The following is an 18681-nucleotide window of genomic DNA, read 5'->3' as shown; positions in this document are numbered from 1 at the left end:
AGGTGCCTGTTTTTCACCCTATTTAGAGGTGCGATTTCGGCTCCGTATTGGGTGCCGCTGGTGAACAAGCGTTTCTCCCCTGAAAGGTGCCGAATGCATCCTGTAGTTTTAACAGTGTAGGCAGAAAAACATATTTTTTCCTATTCTGAGAGAAAGAGTCTTTTTAAAATATGTGAAAGTTTATTACTTACACTTACAAACGAGTTGATGCATCAAACATACAATTGGAAATCAATTACTAAATATAAATATTAATTTCATAGAAATAAGAATATAGTAATAATTTATCATACCGATTCAATTATAACGGAAGGCAATCTTTTCAACTGGCGCTGTTTTTGCAGTCAAAGACTACGTAATAATGTTGAGTTTTATTTTCGACTCGACCATACGTGCATATATACCTAAGAACGTATGGACACCCGAAATATAAATTTTGACAATCCCCGAGTTTATTACAACGAGTTTTCTCGTGACGTCCGTATGTGCGCATGTGCGTATGTATCTCGCATCCCTCAAAAACGGTATGCCGTAGAAAGTTGAAATTTGGCAAGTAGACTCTTTGGGGGGTCTAGTTGTGCACTTTCCCCTTTGGTTGCATTCGGATGTTCCAAAAGGGGTCTTTTACACCTTTTTGGGGGAAGTCATTGTTAATATCAATATAAACTCAAGTGGTGTTATAATTTGGCGGACACTTGGCGATATATTGCCAGACTTTTGGTCGCCAAGTTTTGTCGACAAATTTGGCGGGTTTTTAATTTTTTTTTTAATTTGGTTTTAATGTGGCCACTATTAGCGATATTTAGAGAGTTAACCATTAAATCACATTACAGTTGCCTATTTTGGGAAAATTAATCTATGTAAAACAGTTTTTTGCTTTGTTTAGCAGCAAACTAGGGGTGAAAATATTTAAAGCGTTTCCTTGCTTATTCCAAGGCATTTTTATCATTAAATTGGCGTAAAAGGAAGTCATGTGATGCACACATGAGCTCGTTTTTATTTTTATACTCAGTAAAAGTCTGAGCCCTATGCTGAAATGTTATTTGCTCACTATTTAGAGATAAAGATAACAAATCAATTGTTTAAAAAAACCATTTAATACTTTTTACTTTGTAGTGGTCAAATCTTTTATCTCATTATCAAGAAACTTCATTCTCCTCACTGTGTCTTCTTATTTTGCTTTTCTTTTTATGAAATTTGACGAGTAACACATCTCTTTCTTCCAGGCCTCCATTTTCGGCGAAAATGAATTCTTCAGAATTCAACAGCACCTATGGAAACCAAACGCGGCATATAATTCCATCTTCGAAGCAATTCATCTTGATTGATGATACCTATTTGTTCTATGGTTATCCGGTAGTCGTTCCTATGTCTATCATCATCATCCTCATCATCATACTCGCTATCGGTGGCAACATCATGGTCATCATCACAATTCTTCGCCATAGAGGAATGCGAACTAGGACTAACATGTTCATCGTGAACTTGGCTGTAGCAGACATACTGGTTGCGGCAATGGACATGCCAGTGTCTTTAATAACTATCCTGAAAGGACGTTGGGTGTTTGGATACCCTCTGTGTCAACTAAATGGGTTCACAATGGCCCTGTTCCTCATATGCTCCATACATACGCTCATGTACATTTCTGTGCATAAATATATTTCAATTACAAGGCCATTTTCTAGGTAAGATTATTTCAATTTTGTTCTTTAAATGTGAAACAATGGTAAAATAATAAGTTTGATTTAAAGTTGTTGAGCGATAAATAGTGCCGCATCTTCAACTTTTTCTCAGGGCAGCTGTTAGCTGACTCCTTAATCTCAAAATCTATCCAACTTCGACTTCGCAAGCACTGGCGAAGTTGTGGACCTTGAGGGAAAACGAAAGACTCCGACTCTTGAAATTTTAAACCTTCGACTCTCGACTCTGACTCCTTCACCCAAAATCAGTCCGACTCCGCAGCCCTGCTTTTTCGAGCCGGGGCAAATCATTTAAGTACCTCTTTTACCACTTTCTCTCTATCTCCTTTCAATTTCTTTTTACATCGAGTTTCAACGAAAAAACACCGAAATAGGGTGAATTTGCAGTCACTTTGAAGTTGCTGCCAGGGGCAAGGTTCCCGGCTTGCTTTCCCTATATAAGGCACTGGCGACAAACAGAATGGTATCAGTAGCATGGATTTCGAGTTTGAATTCCGAAGCCAAGAAATTGAATCCCAATGGCTAAAGCTGATAATCTCGCCAGGGAACCACAAGCATATTGTAACAATGAAACTATTTAAATAGATAGCAATCAAAAGCTGAGAACATTGAGATATTTTTGCCTCAAAAAGTATTTGTCCTCGTTCTCTCGTTATCGAGACATTAGGTTTTAAAGTCTTCCGAAATCTTCAGAAAAGCGTTTAAGACTCAAGAAATGGAAGATACTTCGCGATTTCTCCGTCTGCACGTGTCAAGACCATCTGCAAAGTGTGTGAAAGGTATCTGTCCATTTCTGAACGAAAGTCATTAAATTTGGCTACTTTTCTTAAATTTCCAGACTGTAAGACTTTATACTTCGATAACGGGGACACGAAAGCAAATAATTTATGTGTAGGGTCTGATTACTGAATAGGCCAAATAGGCCATGGCCTAAGGTTCCAGTTTTTTGGTAGAGACGTACCGAGTACTCAGTAACTGTTCGGTATTCGGCCAAATTTCGATCAGATACTCGGTCAATACCGAGTAGTTGTATAATATAGAACATTTTTGAGACACATTTTACAATTAATAAGGAAGTGCAACCATATAATATACTGCAATCATTTACAATTCAAATTAACAAGTAAAATTAAAATTTTGAAAATAATGAAGTTTGTTATGCTTCAATGGAGTCAATCTTTATTTTAATGTGTCCAAAGTTAATAAAACTTATTTATTGAAACTGGGGCAGTGTAAAAAATATGAATTTTTTTTTATTATGTTTGGTGGACTAGAACTATAATAGATTGATATAATTTGTTTTAATTCCAACGTAATTAATCACACCTTTTATTTATTTGTTAATTTTTGAATTTTTTTAATAAAATTTTTGACACAAACAAAATCTTTTACATAATAATGTATAGTTAAATTTCAGCTGGAATTTTGTTTTAAAAACTATTATATGCACATGGAGGTCTATACTACTATTCCAATGAGTTCGAATTCAATACGTGTGTGTCGGTAGTCTTCTTAAAAAATAATTGGTAGAGGAGACTGTTGTACCTTGACCATGGTGTACCTTGCGCCATGCACTCTAATCAGCTAGCGCTTTTACCTAGTGAGGAATCACGGCACTATTATGTCAGCCATGACAGTCTCTCCACCTGCAAGAGTGAGTTGTTGGTTGAAATTCCAGCTTTTATGTGGACAGTGATTGTTTTGTGATTTGTGCAAACAAAAGTGCATAATTCCAGTGTTACTTAAATGAAATTGGACTTTTAAAGACTAGTGTTACCCAAGTGATTGACCATCATATCTATTGCCTATCTCTCGGTAAGTGTATTCAACATTTAGTCTTTACTTTTTACGTAGCTGTTAGGTTAGGGTTGCCACTTTTGTATAAACATGCACCCTCGTGTACCTTGAAACCAAGCTCCATCTTGTATTTTGAACCACTGGATCAAGGTACAATAGGTTGTAGTGATTGTTTTTTTTTTTTTTTTTTTTTTTTTTTAAAGGTAGGATTTCACCATGCCTCGAAGTAAAACTGGAATCAAGAGGGATCCAGTAGATGTTGAGGCATTGCAAAATGCTATTGAAGCAGTAAGAAGTAGTGATCCTGACCAAAAAAAATGACTTTTAGAGAGGCCGAAAAAGTATTCAAAGTGAGCAGGTCAACCATTACTAGGCATTTAAGAAAAGTTAAGCAAGTAGAAGAGGTCTGTCTCAAGGTACACGAGCATCATGTACCATGGACCAAATTACATAAAATTTGAAACACATACAAAAGCAGAAAAACCTTTTATTATAATCCAAAATATATTTTTATTTATGCAAAAAGGCTTGAAGTCAAGATTTAATAACTAAAAACCATAAAAATCCCACATTCTATTTTTGAAAACTAAAATGTTTTAGAAGTGGTCCAAGATACAATAGTCTCCCCTACTCGGTACTCGGCCGAGTAGGGAAAGGCCGAGTACTCGGTACTCGGCAACTCGACCAAAGTGCTACTAGGTACGTCTCTATGTTTTAGGAGCCCCCAAACGACTAAAATTGTTTTCACCGGAGGTAAAATTATTTTAGAGAATTTCAAAGTTCGACTAGAAGGGCCTCTGAAAAAGTGTTTGGCCTAGGTCCCTCAAAATCCTAATCGGGTCCAGTTCATGTCTCCCCAGAAACATGTTTTATTACGCTATCTTTTATATTTTTTTATTAATTTTTTTTCATTATTACACTATAGTATGATTTCCTGGTCCGAATTATGTAGTTTCACTTGGCTGTTATACGACTTCCCTTTAGTTGCCAAGAATTCATTTGTCGCTTATTCCTCACTACCTGCGTTGCCCGGCTTTGCCCGGTCTACCTTGAAAATAAAAATTGTGTCAAGTGACGTATATTCAACAATCAGGCTTAAATAAAAGGAAAAAAAAAAAAAAATCATGCAAAATTTCTCTTCCAAACAATGACGACAGATATTAAAATACTGTTACGCCTTCGGTGCAACTTTACACTTTCTTTGAATGACGACACAGTTCTTGAGAAAAACACTGGAGATTTATTTACAACTATGTACAAGAAATATCGTTAACAACTGCTAGACTCACCATAGCAGTTAGGCAAATATCAATTAACACCGTATACTCATTAACTCCGTATCAAACAACACCGTATAGTTTTAGATGCAAAATAATGGAACAAACGCCTAATTTATCCAGATTACAACAAATTAATCCCAAAAATAATTACTATTTATAGAATTTGTAAAAATACTTTTAAGAATTAAAATGAGAAAGAAGGAAAGAAACAATGGATTCAAAAAGCGTAACCGTGGGAAGGCGAAATAAAATTGTTTAAAACTTGAATGGAGATGAGATTTTTCGAACTTGTTTTAAAACGGCTTGTAACTTTTTTATTTCCGTTTATAAAAAAGGAAGTATTGTATTCGCGAAAAAATTTTTACTCAAAAATTGACCTTAATTTTTATTTTGCTCATCCCCGAATGAATGTTGAGTTTTTTTCCCGACTCGACCACACGTGTATATATACCTAAGAACGTATGGACGCCCGAAATATCCATTTTGACGATTCCCGAGTAATTACAACGAGTTTTCTCGTGACGTCTGTATGTACGTATATATGTCGCATAACTCAAGAACGGTATGTCCTAGAAAGTTGAAGTTTGGTACGTAGACTCCTAGTGGGGTCTATTTGTGCATCTCTCTTTTTGGTTGCATTCGGATGTTTTCAAAGGGGTCTTTTGCACCTTTTTTGGGGGGGGGGAAATCATTGCTAATTTCGATGCAAGCTTTCGATGCAAACTCAAAAGGTGTTATAATTTGGTAGACACTTGGCGATATATCGCCAGTTTTTTGGTCGCCAAGTTTTGTCGCCAACTTGGAGACAAATTTGCCGATTTTTTAAAAAATTAGATTTCAATTTGGCTATTGTTGGTGATAGTAGTAGTTAGTTATTTATTGAATCACATTAGAGAGTACAGTTAAGATAGATTGTACAGTTAACTATTGAATCACATTAATATTGCAATAATGGAGAAATAACATTAAATTGGTGCAAAAAGAAGTCATGTGATGCACACATCAGCTTGTTTCTTGATGAGATAGAAGCTTGGTTCTTCGACCAATGGTCCACTCAGATTTGCTCAATACAATGTTGCAAACAAGTTGCTCTATACAATGGTGTCAAAAAGAAAACTACGACAATTTGTTCACTTCTTATTGATTTATTTAATGACTAGTGGTACCAGCAAGGCTTTGCCCGTTATAGAAAAATTAAAAAGTCTTTTGGTTCGCCTGTATATTTACAAATAATGTGTGGTGAATTTTCTCGCCAATCGGCTTGTATCCATGTTACGGTTCCACGTTATGATAATTTCGTATCTCGCCAATTGGCTTGTGCCCATGTTACGGTTCCACGTTATGATAATTTCGTAATTTACTCGTCCATCTTATGATAATTTTGTTCTTAAAATTGGAATAGAAAAAGAACCACAACGAATTTTTGAAAAATCGCTTCGATTTGCACACCCCCATGCTACAAACTAACTTTGTGCCAAATTTCATGAAAATCGGCAGATCGGTCTAGGCGCTATGCGCGTCAGAGATCCTGACAGACAGAGAGAGATCCGCACAGAGAGACCTTTCAGCTTTATTATTAGTAATAAAGAAGAAAGTAGTGCCTAAATTCCAGCTAAGGCTAAAAAAATAGAGCTAAAAACGCAAATAACTTCTGCCGTAATTAAGTTAGAGCATTGAAAAAATTGCTTACAATGTAGAAAATTCTACCCTTTCCAACGATATATATAGTATTAATATGGGAAAGTAGTCGTCCCCCATATTCAGGATTTTCTGTGAAAATTGAGACTGAATTGGAATAAAAAGAACAATTTATCGGATCTTTTTCGAACCGGTCTGTAAACCTTTTCCGGACTTAAAGAAACAAAATGCGAAAATTTCAGCGAAATCGACCGGATAGTTCTCGAGTTTTGCGCGTTCAAACACACAGACGCTTTTTGGAGACTTCATTTTATACTATGTAGGGACGAAACACTGACAAATATTTGTGCATTCGTAATTTAGTAACTAACGTAAAAATTTTTTCGTATGTGTTAGGCATAACACGGGTTACAATGTAAGTACTTTTGTGAGTCTCATATGGAGTTTAGTGTAAAGAACAGGTTGTTAATAAGATTTAGTACCCGAATAAGCTTGAATCAGAACCACTGCTTCAAACTGCATTGGGAGGTACGAATACGATCGGTTTGGAAGGTGAATCCCATTTCTATAAAACAATTTTACGAAACTTACTGTAGCGGCGATCTCGTCGATAGATTTGTTAATTTGGAAAATCAAGTTAGGGGTGCAAATGACACAAGGAACAATGACTTTTGAATGAAGATTCTTTTTCGCTATAGGATGATAACAAATTATTAACTTCGGAATATAAATACGAGTGCATAAAAAATTTAAAGTTTCTTTTTCATTAAAAGAAAGTAATAATTTCTACTTGTTGTGGTTGTGACATTTTACGTCACGCCACAAAATGTACAAACTCACTATATTTTTAATGTGCATCAAATTTTCTTAGAAAGTTGATACAGTGAATCCTGTGTAAGTTGACCACTTGTGGTGCAGTACTGGGGTGGTCAACTTACACAGGTGGTCAACTTATAAAGGGTGGAAGTGATTTTTTTTGTCATTTCTTGCATCATGTTTTCATTTTTTTATTAATTGACACTTACTCTTTCTGTTTAACTCACTCTTATTGTTTAACATTACTTTGAAACAATAATTAAAAATGTTATTCAAATATTTTTATTTTTTTTCCCTCGTTTTTTACTAAATTAGACACTGTAGTTTTAGAAAATCTGTAAGTGTCAGCTAATTTACTCCAACTTTCTACCTTTTCAATTAATTTCAATATTTCATACTTTTTATCAATCTCAAGTTCAACTAACTTTCTTTTTGAAGCCATTTTATGTAAAACTTACGAGGCATGTTTTTAAAGTAAGTACCGTTTTTATATAAAAAAAGAACGAGTACAGATAGAGCAAAGAAATTAATTGCACAAAAATCTACCATCCTTACGCTATTTTTTGACATTGCTCCCGTGATTTTCCAAGCATTTGTCATAGCGTGGTACAGGTTTTTGTATACCTATTCATAGAAAATTGCCGCCTGTGTAGTCAGCCATGGGATAACATGTTCTCTGAGCTCATTATTGCTGTTGTGCCACAGACCACCTACGAAAGACTTTAGATGCCGAAACAAATGAAAGATGTTGCGAGCGAGGTGAGGGCAGACCAGAGGATGTTCAAAAACGCCCCAGCCAAAGCCCTGTAAGAGTCCTCATGGTTGACTAAACGGGCGGTAACTTTTTACGAATAGGTATACAAAAACCTGCACCACGTTATGACAAATGCTTGGAAAATCACGGGAGCAATGTCGAAAAATAGCGTAAGGATGGTAGATTTTTGTGCAATTAATTTCTTTGCTCTATCTGAACTCGTTCTTTTTTTATATCAAAACGGTACTTACTTTAAAAACATGCCTCGTATAACACAAATAGCAATAAGCTGGATTTTCCTAGTTCATAAGCTGAAAATGAAAATGTTGTATCTTTTAACGCCTTGCACCAGAAATAAGTAACTTTACTATTTAGCACAATTCCAGTGCTACCACATAACATTCCAACTGGAAGAAAAGACTTGGCACTTTTTACTGACACCTGTTTTCAGTCAACAGTAAAGGTTATCTCAAATAGAACAGCAAAAGAAAACCAAGTTTGGAGAATAGAGTAGCATATGCTGCTGTTTTATTTAGTTGGTAAAATGCTGGTCTGGCATCAAAGCATTAAAATTATTCTTGGAAAGCTATAAAAAAAATAAATAAAATAATTTGCTTAATTAAGTTTAAAAAAATTAACCACGTGGTCAACTTACAAAGGTTTTTTTTACAATACTCCAAACCAAATTTGGTGTACATTAGTGGTCAAGATAGAGAGGTGTTCAAGTTACAGAGGTTTTCCGTTATTATATAAGATAGGACTAATTCCGTTCCCGGCAAAAGTGATCAACATAGGCAGGTGGTCAACTTACAAGGGTGGTCAACTTTACAGGTTTTACTGTACCTTATATCAAGGGTACCAAACCTATGGCACGCGGGCCACCTCCAGCCCGCGACCCGTTGGTTAGTTCAACTTTACCAAATAAAAATCCCGATTTGTCACTATTTTACAAATTTAAAGACAAATTCTCAAATATTGGTTTATGAAGAACACGCGGGCCACATTCAGCCCGCGAGCTGATCCGTGCGACACGTTGGTTAGTTCAACTGTATAAAATGAAAATCACGATTTGTCACTATATTACAAATTTAGAGACAAATACCCAAATATTGTCTTCTGAAAAATAGAAGATACAAACTTCGCTTTAACAAAATAAGCGTCTAGTAACGATAATAACAATTCTTGGTTTGCAATTTTCATTTATTTTCCTTGTTTTTCCATGCTATCTAGAACTTTTTAAAAATTTCATATTTATTCTGGCCAGCGACAACCAATTTAATATGAGGCGTGGCACTCGGATAAAAAAAAGTTGGGCATTACTGCTTTATATTAAGATAATAATGAGTAGTTATACAGTGCTGGTAAAAAAAAAAAAAATGCATCACCCTCGCACTTTCACAACAATGGGATTATGTGAGAAGTTTTGGTCGACCGATTAACGATGAATGTATGTGAAATTCTGCAAAACTTATGAAATAAACATTTAACAGCAGGAATCCGATAACTGTTTACGTAGATGGGGGCTGTTTCCGGGCCAAGGCAAACTGCTGACCCCATGCTCATTTTTCCATTTTTGAACCTGCGTGTGAGTTCAGAGAAAAAAAATTATTTAACACCATTTCAATTTAAGTCTAATGGCAGGATAAAGGTTTTTAAATTGTTACTTACCATTTTTACCCTATGGCGCGGAGCAGAATCATCCTGGAAAATGACGTTTGGAACTGATGTAAAGTGATTCCGTATAGTAGGAAGCAATTTCTCCTCCAAAATACCAATATACACCTGAGCGTTTACTTTTCCTTGCACAAAATGAAGCCCACTTTCCTTTGCGTCGCGAGTGATGCAATTTTTTTTACTACCACTGTACTTAAATATATAAAACTAGAGGCCCGTTCCAACCTAGTTCGGGTTAATAAAAAAAACTATCTACCTTAAATTAATGTTATAAACATACTATTTAATTTGAACATTTATCGCAAGTAATATTTTTTCCCCCTTTTATGAGGTTTGAAACAAATTGATTTACCTCATTTCCAGATCAAGAGAGACCAACATATAATTCCCACTGAACAATACTATCTTCCCGTATGTAACGTTGCACTACATATCAAATAGTTGTACGTTTGATGATGGTAATGGCATAAGAAGTTTTCATTGGATATTGTAATCGCTTAAATTGGAATAGAAAGTATACGGGGACATGGGGACACAAGAAATATGAGTCAAATGATCTGCTGCTGGTGCAGTAAGAACAATACTCGAAATCATATTATTCCGTAGTGAATTATATTGAAGAGATTAGACAAATTAAAGTTGCGCAATAATATTATTAGGATATCGCCTTTAATTTTAGAAGCATAAAGATAAGTTCAGAAAAGAACCCTACTAAAGAAATTCTCCCAATTGCCCGTTTTTTCTCGTTAAAAATACGGAGTCTTTCTGTAGGAGATATTCAAAGTAGTTTTAATGTGAAGTGGCTAGTTTTTATACCTCTAATTAAATTCCCTGCACTTCCGTAAAAAAAAGAAACATCGCAGAGGCCTGTTAGTTGATTTTTGATAGAGTAGAATTTATTAATTTTTTCCAGTTCCACTGGGTATGCCGAGAACATTAATTTACCTTCCTGGTTTTCATGTACCAATCATATTTCAATAGAATTTTTTCGTTGATTCTCTGCGGCGGTGACAAACAAAAGTCCCCTGTTGAGTGTCCTCTTCATTCAGAAATTTTGCCTTTAATTTTTATATCGCTTGACATTGAACGACAATCAAAGTATTTTTGCTGACGCTGTCCTTGCAATATGTCGTCAAAGAGATATTTTTTAAATGTTTGCCATAAAGCATAGGGTTAAAAATTGACATAAAAGTTAAAATAGTTGTAAACAATTATCTGAGTTTAGGAGTGGAATCAAAAAGTTACATACATAAACTAAGGTTATTTTCACTGATATGTCGCCGTCTATAAGACTGAGTTCTTTATATGCTGCTTGATAGGTTGGCAGGATCTTTAACTGTTAATCGACTTTGTAAATATGTAGTACCACGAAAATATTTCAAATGTATTCTTATGTGACCGAATTCAGATTAGCTATTAGAATGAATATTGTATATTCTACTAAGAGATGAGTCTTTTTAAAGCTAAGGATGCCTTTTAAAATGTTGTTCTCGTTTCCACCGGGAAACTTGCTTTTTTCATGTGCCTCCATTTTTTTTCTTTTTTTTTTTTGAAATTTGCTTCTGATAGGATATTTGTGAGCTAAATTAGTTTATTATACCGTTTTTAAATGCTTAAATGCGGTCATCATGAAGAATAGTTCCGCAAATAATTTTTATTGAGCAATCACGATTGCTTATTGTTCTCATTTGACCATTTTTGGTGTCCGTGGCTTTTTCAACTTGGACCAGAAGCTTTGCAGCACCACCGCCCACCATCCTCTGCTGGCGGCGAGGCGCGGCTGCTCCGATTTTGAGCTATCCGATCTCCTGGTCGGAGGCGTCCATGTCCTACACACACGCACGTTCACACACATACACACACACGACTTCACACACGCCTACGTGCTACACACAGGTCTACGCACACACACAACTATGCACACGTAACCGCCCAGGAGGAGAGGCAGGCTTGGGGGGGGGGGACAGGAACCGTTTCTAGAAACAATAACTCCAATGAGTAGGGTCCTGTCTCAGTTTGTGATTGCGAAAAACATAATTTGGATTCAAAATTTCAGAATTCAAATTAATTTTTTTTAATTTTTTTCTCTTTGTCAAATTCTTTCCTATCCACTGTTTTTTGTTCGTTGTTGTTTTAACTCTTAACGTTGAAAGTACGGTAATTGTTGCAATTACTCTTTTAATTAATAATTTTCTAAGCTAAATGTACTTAATTGACTGCATGCAAAATTACAACTTTCAGAAACACGGATTATTATCATGTATCTACAATACTCGAATTCAAAAACTATTAAATGATTTTCGAGAAGCGAATCGCAGGTATATTTCAGTAAATTAAATTTTGAAGCTTAAACATTATGTGACTCTAAACGGTTTTCAATGTGCTAGACTAATAGAATGCGACAAACCCATATTCTGCAGCCTCAAATACAGGAAAAAGTTTTGGCGGTTCTCCTGGTGGCATCGTGATATTTTTATCTTTCACATGTGCGTGTGAAAGATAAAAATATGATTATTCTGATGAAATGATAATGTGCGAGTTTAAAGTGGAACCGTTAGCCATTTTGTCATTGCGGATGCAGAGCAAACGGGATTCGTTTTTACGAAATAAGAACAAGACAGTACGAAACATAAACTGGTAGCAAAGAGAACTTATTAGTTTTAAAAAATAGTATAAAGACATAAATGCATAATTTATAGCCTATATCACTCAGTAAGAAAGCACCTTTCACATAGTGAAGGAATTTTTCAAACAGGTGCAGTGGTTCCAGAGATTACCTCGAACAAATAAACACACACAAAAATTCGCTCTCTCTCTTTATAATACAGTGAAACCAGTGTAAGGTGACCACTTGCGGGGCAGTACTTTGGTGGTCAACTTAGACAGGTAGTCAACTGATAAAGGGTGGTAGTACTGATTTTTTTTTTTGTCATTTCTTGCATCATGTATTCATTTTTTGACTAACTCACACTTACTCTTTCTGTTCAACTCACTTTCATTGTTTAACATTATTTTGAAACAATAATTAAAAATGTTATTCAAATATTTTCGTCCCCCCCCTTTTTTTTACTATATTAGACAATGCAGCTTTAGAAATTTCATATGTGTCAGCTGATTTTCTCTTGCTTTCCCCCTTTTCAGTTAGCTTGAATATTTCATGCTTTTTTATCAACCTCAAGTTCAACTAGTTTTCTTTTTGAAGCCATTTTACGTAATACCTATAACACAAAGAGCAACAAGCTGTACTCTCCTAGTTTATAAAGGCAGTTGAAAATGAAAATGTTCTATCTCTTAATCCCTTGCACCAGAAATAAATAACTTTACTCATAAGCACAATTCCAGTGTTGCCGCAAAATATTGCAACTGGAAGAAAAGACTTGGCACTTATCTACTGACACCTGTTTTTATTGAACAGAGTATAAAAAGCTACATCTCAAATAGAACAACAAAAGAAAAACAGCTTTAAACACTATATCATGCTTGAAAATGTTCCTCCGGGAAATGCGGAGCAAGATAACTTTTTTGCGGAGCTGCGGAGTTTAGCTATTTTTGCGGAGCAGTTGGCAACCCGACAGCAAAGCATTAAAGTTATTCATGCAAAGCTATAAAAAAATATTAAAATAAAATAATTTGCTTGATTAAGTTTAAAAAAAATAACGTGTGGTCAACTTACAAAGGGTTTTTCACAATACTCCAAACCAAATTTGGTGTACATTAGTGGCCAAGATAGACAGCAAGATAGACAGGTGGTCAAGATAGAGAGGTGGTCAAGATAGAGAAGTGGTCAAGTTACAGAGGTTTTCCTTCATTATATAAGATAGGATTAATTCTGTTCCTGACAAAAGCGGGCAACATAGGCAGGTGGTCAACTTACAAGGGTGGTCAACTTTACAGGTTTTACTGTATTAGTATAGATTAAGACCCGAACTTGAAATTCCTAATTTAAATTGCAAATATATACGTAAAAAGTCCCACCTGCACCATTGGATTGAGGGTCTGAAAAATAAGTTACTTTTGTAGAAGTTAACTATTTATTTGGTCCATCATTGCTTTTTTTTTTAATTCCAAGCAAAAATTTTGCATCCTTGAGTACCAACAAAAAACAGGGAAAATGTTTGTGATGCAAATTCTTTCGTGCAAGTGGAAGTTGAATGTGTACCGGGCATTAAGTAGTCAGAGACCTTTATGATGAATGACTGGTTTCGGTTCAGTTCGTTTTCTCTGAGGTGCAAGGGAAAATACACTTACGATAAGTCATGCTTAGTCAGATGAAATATGTTTTAAAAATTTACACTTTTATTTACTTTTCTCTGTCCCAAATTAGTTGCTACACGGTTGAAAATGTTGTTCCAAATTATTTTCGATTACATTTCAATACTGTTAAGGATCCGGTGCAACTTCAAACTTTCTTTAAATGACGACACAGTTCTTGAGAAAACACAGGAGATTTATTTACAACTATGTACATGAAATATCGTTAGCAACTGCTAAATTAACCACAGCAATTAGGCAAATATCAATTAACACCGTAAACTCAACGGTTACACACGTACTGTTCAACCACGGATTGCATGGAATTTTCAAACGTGCAGATAAGAAGAATCTATGTGAATAAGGGGGAAAAGTAAAAATTTGATGCGCATATTCCGCTCAATTGAATGAGACTTTGCTTCTGCAAAAGCTGACATCGCTAAAAAATAATAGATTCGTCATTTTCCGGCTGTAAAACGGATGTTTGTCTTTCCATACAATCCGTGGTCAGACAGTATTTACATCAAAATACGCAAAAAACACAGCGCAAAGGCTAATACACACAATAACAGAGCTAAATACATGCTCTTCAGCGCAACGGCTAGGGTTTCCAATCCCACGCAGAATTCAGTCCCGCTGGATTTCGGGATTGTAAGGAGCCAATCCCGCGGGATTCCGGGATCCCGCGGGATTGTTTTTATTCTTCTAAAAAATTATTTTTTATGTCAAATAGAAAAAAATGTGCTTTTTAGGAAGGACTGCTTTTGTGAAATTAATTTGAATTGGTAGTCTTCTTGAATTCTGTAAAGCAATTGTAAATCACTACAATGTCAGTTCCTAATTAGCAATTAATTCCTAATTAGCAATAGTATCCAATTTAACTTGCATTGATAATACCCCCTTGTTGCTTCATTAACGTTGGTCATTGTATCAATGAATTTGATTCATTGCAGCAAGGGGTGAATACAGCTTGAATTCACAATTTCATCAAGTCCCATATCAGTAAAAGTGTTTGGATAATTTCGCTTACTGTACCTCTCACTTTAAAAAGACAATAAAAAACTCGAGCAACTTAACTTACTGTCCTTTCATGCAAGTCATCTTGCGTTTCATACAAGTTTCTCTCGCCTCTTTTAAAGTCGTGCCGAATATATAATAAATAATGTCAGATTTTTCATCGGAGTGCACTTTTTGTAACTTAATGGTTTTAAGTGCATTACTAAAACTTACAGAAGTGCTCCAACATTGCATTTAGGCTACTCCAGTGGGTTTGGGAATATGTAGTATACTTTCTCTATTTTTTCTAAAGCGTAATTTACTGGATTTTAAATTTTAGTTTTCGAAAATGCTAATAAGTATTACGCATTTTCTCAATAGCTGAAAGTATGAAAGCTAAAACCTCAAATGAGAATAGCAAGTCATTCTCAGAAAAATACGAAACAGTTTTTCTTACTCTTTTTGCAGATTTCTTTTTTGCAGACGAGTAAAAAGATTCAAACTTCAGATGGTGCTTGTGAAAACAATCGTTTTATGAGCGACAAAAGCTGGAAAACGTGGGAATGGAAAAAAAATTGCGGGATTAGGAATTTCGCGGGATTGAGAGCAAAATCCCGCGGGATCAATCCCGATAAATCTCCTGCGGGATTCAGGATCGGGATTTCGGGATTGGAAACCCTAGCGACGGCTAATACGATTAAAGAGCAAAAACTAACTCTCATTCACATGTCACACTGCTTTTATACTCAGCAAATAAATATCCAAATCCTATTTCGTTCTACAAATTTCTCATATTTTCTTTTTATTCCATTCACAAATCTTATCGGGACCATATACATCATACGAATGTTGGGGGGGGGGCTGTATATTCATTACAATAAACTCTTTACAGGTTACGTTTCTACGACAACTTTAGATGAAAATTAATGGAACAAATGTCAAAATTAGCCAGATTACAACAAATTAATTATAAAAAAAATTACTATTTACAAAATTTGTAATATTGCCCCCTTCCTAAGGACTGCACGTCCCGGGCAGTACAATCCCCAGAAAGGAAGCCAAACTTATATCACAAGTTTACAAATTCACAATTAAACAATAACTAATAAAACACACACAAAAAAAAACGCAATAATTACACGAAATATTACTAAATATTAAAAGAAAAAATTATCTACAACTTTTATGTTATCAACCTTGGTTGTTTACGTAATTACTCATGACCTATGGCCATAGTATGGGGCTAGCCGATCATAATGTACAACCCTAGGTTTTACGTTAGGTGATTTTTGGATCCTCACTACGACGTTATTCAGTCGGTTAAGGACTTTATAGGGTTCATCCCAATGCGACTGCAATTTCGGAGAAAGATCTTTCCGTCGGATGGGATTCCATAACCAAACTTTGTCACCTTCGTGCAATTCATGTCCAGTGGACCTTGTGTCGTATCGGGTCTTCATCTTCTCCGCCGCGATGTTGATTCGCTCTCGTGCGAAGTTATAAACGTCTTCCAACCGGGCCTGGAGATCCTGGAAGTACTCCTCAGCCGATGAAGGCGTATCCCGGGGACGACCGAAGACGAGACCACAAAGTGGCTGAAGCTTTCGACCGAAGAGCATCTGAGATGGGGCATATCCGGTAGTTTCGTGGACAGCACTGCGGTAGGCCAGCAGGAAGAGAGGTAGCTTCTTGTCCCAATCCTGTTGATTTCTGGAGACCATAAGCGAGAGATTATTCAGGATTGTGCGGTTAAATCTCTCTACAATGCCGTCCGATTGTGGGTCTAGTGGTGTTGTCCTAGTTTTCTCAATTTTGAGAATTTTACGTAGGCCCTTAAACACAGCAGAGATGAAATTCCTCCCTTGATCGGAATGAATCTACAAAGGTGTTCCATATCTCGTGATCCAATGCTGGACTAGAGTCTCTGCTACAGTGGTATTTTCTCTGATCTGGAATGGGATGTACTTCGGGCCATTTGGAGAAATAGTCAATGGAAACAAGGATGTATTTGTTCCCGTCAACAGTTCTTGGTAGAGGATCCAGGATTTCGATCCCGATTCGTTCGAAAGGAGCTCCAACGTTGTACAGATGTAGCTTCCCTCGGCTTCCTTTCTTCGGTCCTTTATGGGCAGCACAGGCGTCACAAGAATGGCACCACTTCTCCACGTCATCCTTCGCCATGCTCCAGAAGAAGCACTCTTGAACTTTATTGAGGAATTTTAAGACACCAAAATGTCCTCCAGTCGTACTACTATGTATTTCCTTCAGAACAACTGAAATCCTTGATCGGGGAAGTAGTAACTGCCACCTGGATGTTTTACCATCGTCAGATTCCCATTTTCGGTACAGTACGCCGTTCCGTAAATGGAGTGAGTTCCATAAAGCCCAGTATCTGTTTGTCGCAGGACTGAAGATGGAAACGTCCTGCCAGCTAGGTCGCCGACTGTCACTTTTCATAAACTCCATAATAGGTTTTATGTCTGGGTCTTCACGTTGATCTTTTCGAACTTGGCCGTCACTTCATGGATCAGGTTCTGATGATGTTGAAGTCACTGTCACCTGAGAGGCAGTAGGGCAAGTCGTTCCATACTGTTTCTCAATGCGGGAATAATAGCGGCAGTTCTCAGGACAGAGTCTCCTTGATAAAGCGTCTGCATTACCGTGAGACAAGCCTTTGCGGTGTTTGATCTCCATGTTATACTCCTGGAGCCGCTGTATCCACCTGGCTATCTGAGCTTCCGGATTTTTAAAGTTCAAAAGCCAAGTTAAAGAGGCATGATCTGTCCAAAGCAGAAACTTCGGCCGTAGAGGTAATAATGGAAGTGTTCTACAGTTTTAACTATGGCCAGCAACTCTTTCCTGGTGACGCAGTAATTTCGCTCCGACTTTGATAAGCATTTGCTCCAGTAAGCGATGACATGTTCGTTGCTGTCTATTTCATGGGATAAAACAGCTCCGATGCCCTCGTGACTCGCATCAGTGTCAAGGATGAAGGAGTTTTCGGGCTGAGGGTATGAGAGAATAGACGTTGATGTTAAATCCTTCTTTAATCGTAGAAATGCATCTTCGTATTCTTTGGACCATTCAAACTTTTGTTTGCTCTCCGTCAGCTTATGCAATGGTCGTGCAATGTTGGAAAAATCCTTCACAAACTTCCGGTAGTACGTGTAGAGCCCCAGGAAACTTCGCAGCTGATGGACGTTTTCGGGAAGACTCCAACTCTTGACCGCAGATATGTTTTCTGGATCGGTTTGTATACGCCCTCAGAAGAGATGATGTGACCAAGGTAGTTCACTTCCTGGCGGAACAAATTACATTTGGACGGGTTTAATTTCAGGTTGGCTTCCTTGGGTTTTTGCAGCACCTCTCTGAGATTAGCCAAACGTTCTTCGAAACTGCGTCCCATGATGATGATATCGTCTAAGTAGACTAGACAGGATTCGTAGGAGAGTCCTCTTAACACTCTCTCCATAAGACGCTCGAACATGGCTGGTGCATTGCAGAGACCGAAGGACATCACTTTGAACTGCCATAAGCCTTGTCCAGTTGTAAACGCCGTCTTCTCTCGGTCATCAGGGTGTATCGCTACCTGCCAGTATCCGTTCTTCAAGTCCAGGGTCGAAAACCTCTTGTGTCCAGACAGGGTGTCCAAAGTTTCATCGATCCGGGGAAGAGGTAACTATCTTTCTTGGTGATGTCGTTCAGCCGCTGGTAATCACACAAAATCTGGTGGAGCCATCTTTCTTTCGAACCAAGACGATGGGAGAGGACCAAG

General features: G+C 36.8%; 1 protein-coding gene across 1 annotated transcript in view; it reads left to right on the top strand.

Moving 5' to 3' along the window:
• The window catches only part of LOC129216993 (dopamine D2-like receptor), a 60500-nt gene that overhangs the window by 21707 nt on the left and 20112 nt on the right, over positions 1-18681 (top strand). Inside the window, exon 2 of the mRNA XM_054851218.1 lies at positions 1227-1685. Within this exon, the coding sequence (XP_054707193.1) occupies positions 1227-1685 (459 nt within the window). The remainder of the gene's footprint in view (positions 1-1226; positions 1686-18681) is intronic.

This window comes from Uloborus diversus, chromosome 2 (genome assembly GCF_026930045.1).
Source record: "Uloborus diversus isolate 005 chromosome 2, Udiv.v.3.1, whole genome shotgun sequence".
NCBI lineage: Eukaryota > Metazoa > Arthropoda > Arachnida > Araneae > Uloboridae > Uloborus > Uloborus diversus.
The sequence above is the reverse complement of the archived record's forward strand: the minus strand, read 5'-3'. Positions and strand labels throughout refer to the sequence as shown.